The sequence below is a fragment of the Cucurbita moschata genome, unplaced genomic scaffold (genome assembly GCF_002738365.1).
Source record: "Cucurbita moschata cultivar Rifu unplaced genomic scaffold, Cmos_1.0 Cmo_Scf00061, whole genome shotgun sequence".
Taxonomy (NCBI): Eukaryota; Viridiplantae; Streptophyta; class Magnoliopsida; order Cucurbitales; family Cucurbitaceae; genus Cucurbita; species Cucurbita moschata.
This window is the reverse complement of record NW_019268577.1, coordinates 880,530-884,749: the sequence shown is the minus strand read 5'-3', so window position 1 is coordinate 884,749 and position 4,220 is coordinate 880,530. Positions and strand designations below refer to the sequence as shown.

The 4,220-nt window shown below is 34.4% G+C and overlaps 1 protein-coding gene across 1 annotated transcript; it reads right to left on the bottom strand.

The window, feature by feature from the left end:
• Positions 1–625: 625 nt before the first annotated feature.
• On the bottom strand, positions 626–1,521 carry LOC111436979 (expansin-A25-like). Its single transcript, XM_023074803.1, has 2 exons — positions 1,343–1,521; positions 626–1,248 (listed from the first exon to the last, which is right to left on the bottom strand). The coding sequence occupies exons 1-2, from the start codon at positions 1,509–1,511 to the stop codon at positions 626–628; spliced, it is 792 nt and encodes a 263-aa protein (XP_022930571.1). The 5' UTR covers positions 1,512–1,521.
• Between the last annotated feature and the right edge of the window lie 2,699 nt (positions 1,522–4,220).

The window sequence follows — 4,220 nt, the reverse complement described above, 5'->3', positions numbered from 1 at the left end:
TTTAATAATTAAAAATAACTCGACAACCCAACCCAAAAGTAGAGAGTTAGATTAGCTTGTAACTTCTATCCGATTGTTTAAGTCACCAACTCAACGAACCCAAAAATTCAGGTGGGTGTTAAAAAAAAATTGAGTACAATCCAACATACTCTGTATGCCCGAACAATCTTATTGGATGGCTTGCATTTTTTTAAAATCTTTTTAAATTACAAGTAATTTTAACACAAGTAACATAAAACATGGAAGTAAATTATTTTAGGAAATTATTAAATTTCAATTATGAAGGGAAGTATTTAATGTGTTATGAAATATTATTAATGTAGATGAATTTAGTTTAAATTATATTAAAAAAAATATTGTTTATAAGCATGGTTATTAGGATAATCTATGAAAAATGTTATAATTGGAATAATAATTATTATGGTTTGAGTTAACTTAGTTATTATAGAGAAATGGTAAAGGGTTTATTAAAATGTGGTTGACAAATTGGTGACTTTCTTTAGTACACTCATTTGTAACTAAAACTAAGGTAGCAACAACAACTGCTACTACTAAACAAGTTGGTTTTTTCTTTCTTTATTGAAGTCACAAGTAACGAAACTTGAATCCGCTTTAGTTATGTGAGCTAGAAATTATGCTTCCCTTCAAAGGTTTGGCCGAACTGCCAAGAGCTAGGCACAACATTATCAAATTGAATGGTATTCCAATCGCTGGTAGTGACTTGAAAGGACAGGCTCTGGCCCACCAAAACGGTACCAATCTCCCAATTTTGGCCCCAGTTCTTCGACATCTTAAGCCACCCAGTAGAAGAGCCTTTAATCTTAACACCAACAACATCACCAGCACCTCCAACATTGAAGGGTAGGACGATAAGCCAATATGGGTTCCCATTTAATTGGAACCGGAGGCCACCCTTTTTCTGGCAGAGTACCCTACGATAGCTAACATTGATGACACCAGCACGATAAGGGGCGATTTTAGAAAACATGTAGAGAGAAAGGTCGAAGTGCTCTTGGGGTGGATTGCACCAAACGCCTTCTGTTTTCGCGTAGTTTGGAGGGCAAAAGTTTGTGGCGGTTATTTTGATTGTGCCCGAGTTTGGTAGGCACGAATAGTGTCCTCCGGGCAGGCACTTTAACTCGAAGCATGCTCCACAGGTTAGTCCATTGTTGAAAAGTGCTGTGCTTATCGCTGCCGTCTCTAGCCCGTAACCTTGATCGTATAGGTTTCCGTACCCGCAAGCTCCCTCTGTTGCAAGTAAGAAATAATGTTGATCTTAATATCATATAAATATTAAAAGATAATGAGTAGATAGCATTTTGAGAGTGTAGTTAATCCCTACGCATAGTTTCGCCACCCGTCATGTCACCGTAGAAGGTGGCACGACCATTGCGCCATGCACCGTTGATGTTTTGAATACCAATGGGATCAAGGAGCCTACATGCTATGGGGTCTGCCAAAAAGGCTGCAAAACTCAACCAAAGGAACACAAAGTTGAAGGAATTAGCCATTGGTTTTTGTTTTTCTCGTGTTAGAGAAAATAATGGTGCAAAAACATGAAGTGGAAGTGGTGAATTTATAGGGTACAAAATGGATATAGAAATGGAAAACAAAATTATATATATGAATTGGTATATGATCAATGTTGGTAAGCCAAAAACGGGAAAGGAGACAACGATCCCATGCTGTAATTAAGCCCAAAAATGCAATTGAGGAAGCATTTGTTTTTTGTTTTGTTTTTTTCCTTCTCTTTTGCATTTTGAATTAAGGAATTTCATATTCTAACACTCTAAATGATACTAAAAATAACTCTTTCCATTGGCTTTTCTAAATGGGGAAGCCAATATTAATATTTTAGAATATGGTCTAGATCTCTAATAAATACTAATATTTCCCATTTTTTTAAATTAAAATATAAAAAATAATAAAATAAAGAAAAAACCGAAATAAAAATTTGAAAATATAATAATAAAAGATTTAAAAAAGTATGGGCGACCGTAATCGTAGACCACCGACGACGAGGTAGAAGACGAGATTACACTTGTTGGGTGTAGGTTTCATTTGGTTTTCTTCTATTGACAATGAAATGAAGTATAAATTCACATGGTCACGTTAATTTGAAAACAATTTGTTTCGATATTGTCATAAACATTCGTTAATTCCTGATATTCTCGTATGAAATATGTGGGTCATTTTTTTTTTGTATGTTGTGATTTCCTTAAAGACATCCTTAACAACAAGGTCACTTCTTGCATGTACACGATGTGATTCGACTTGGGTTATGCCCTAACGATTGTAAGATCACTCCTTACATGCATTATGATGCTATTTTATTAGTCTTGTATCCTTCACACGTGTGCACATATATTGAATCACTACTTGTGTGTACGATTCTAGTAGGGTTGTGCCCAAATAGTTGCAAGGTCACTTATGCTTGTATATGATGTGATTCTACTAGGATTGTACCTTAATGATTGCAAAGTCACTTTTTTGCATTGATATGATTCTACTAGGGTCATGACTTAACAATAAAGAGTTTGCGTTCAAGATCACTCCTTGTATGCAAATGATATGAGATTCTACTAGGGTGGTACTGTAACGACTCAATTTTTTAGACTTCGAATCTCACACCGTGACTTCGAGAGTAAAATAAATGAAAGTGAAAATCATTAAAAAAAAAAAAAAAAAGATAAAATAACGTTGAAGTTCAAAATATTACAAACCAGAAACAAGTTTGGTATAAAATTGTAAAATAAAAAACAAAAGACTCCAAAATCTAAAAATAGATTGATGCTCCCGAGCAACCCTCTTCGTGACCACATAACTCTCGAACGCTCCTCCACCTTCATCGGTAGCGTGCGAACACCTGAAAAAGAAAGAAGAAATGGATGAGTATGAAAATATACTCACTAATCAACGTAATTGTAGGCTCTCATCGCATCCTTTCTAGTAAGTATGAAAATATCCTCTAGGCTCTAAGAAGTTCGAGCCAAGGTTCCACTCGATCTAAGCAACTGGGTACTTGATTGTTCATGAAGGTATATAATAAAATTGTTTAAAATTCACAAAAGAAGTACGGAAAATAATAAATAAATTATCAATTCCACAAGTAACGACCCTAAATTTCTACCTACCTAGAGTCGCTACTATCATTGTAGCGTAATCATTTTGTCCGGAAATAATCATTTAAACTTTATCATAAAACATAAAATTCATCATAAAACACTACCATAAACTTACGTGTTCGAAAACATCCTCAAGACGACACAACAAAATATTAAATGAAATAATGAAACGTTAAAATTAAAAACATCTTGTTCTAACCCAAGTCTAAGAAAATAAGTGCAACTACTATATGCATGTGTCATGGTCTTGAATTGCAATATCGTCATCAGCTGTATTGAGGTTAGATGCAAACACATGAATTGCAATATCGTCGTCAGCTGTATTGAGGTTAGATGCAAACACTTATAATTATGAATGAGATCTATCATATCAACCTATTTTCCTACGACAGCTATCCTAAACAAGAAATTTGATATGTATTTACTTTTCTACACACTGTCCACATGTACGAATATAGACCCACCCGTCGGTTTGCACACCTCTTGGACCCATTTCTAGTCGGGCAAACATTCTCTAGTAGCTGTTAATGTCGGAGATCCATTAAGAATAGCGGCTATCGTAGCAGCATTATGGTAAACATAATGTTCATTTCCCTATCTCGTAGCATACGTGTCCCTACTATCGTAAAAAGAGAAGGGGTATCCCCCAATGCATGAAATAATGCATGAGGTCCCAACATTTTTCCTTTTTCATGAATATGTATTACAATCCATCTTGCATTTTGCTTCATATCATATCATTTTTATCATAATCTCCATGCATATATCGAGGTTGTACATTATGCAAATTTATCTTTTGTATGTCAATCATATCATATATCATTTATGTAAACTTATCATGTTTTCGAACCTATCAATTCATATCATGCACACATCATAATAGTCACATAACATAATTCGAGCATGTCTTCAAAAGCATCATACCATAACATATATCATACATATATTCATACATACATACATAACATATCGTCAAACACATCGTACCATAACATATATCATATCATTCACATAACATATCATAGTCATATCGTTTCATAAACATATCACACATATCAAACATGTAATACGTACAAAACCATGAGGCATGTGTCA

Excerpts from the sequence above, each read along its gene's own strand:
- LOC111436979 (XM_023074803.1), bottom strand. The coding sequence starts at position 1,511 with ATGGCTAATTCCTTCAACTTTGTGTTCCTTTGGTTGAGTTTTGCAGCC. Across the intron at positions 1,249-1,342 it reads GACGGGTGGCGAAACTATGC|AGGGAGCTTGCGGGTACGGA; the intron begins GTAGGGATTAAC and ends TACTTGCAACAG.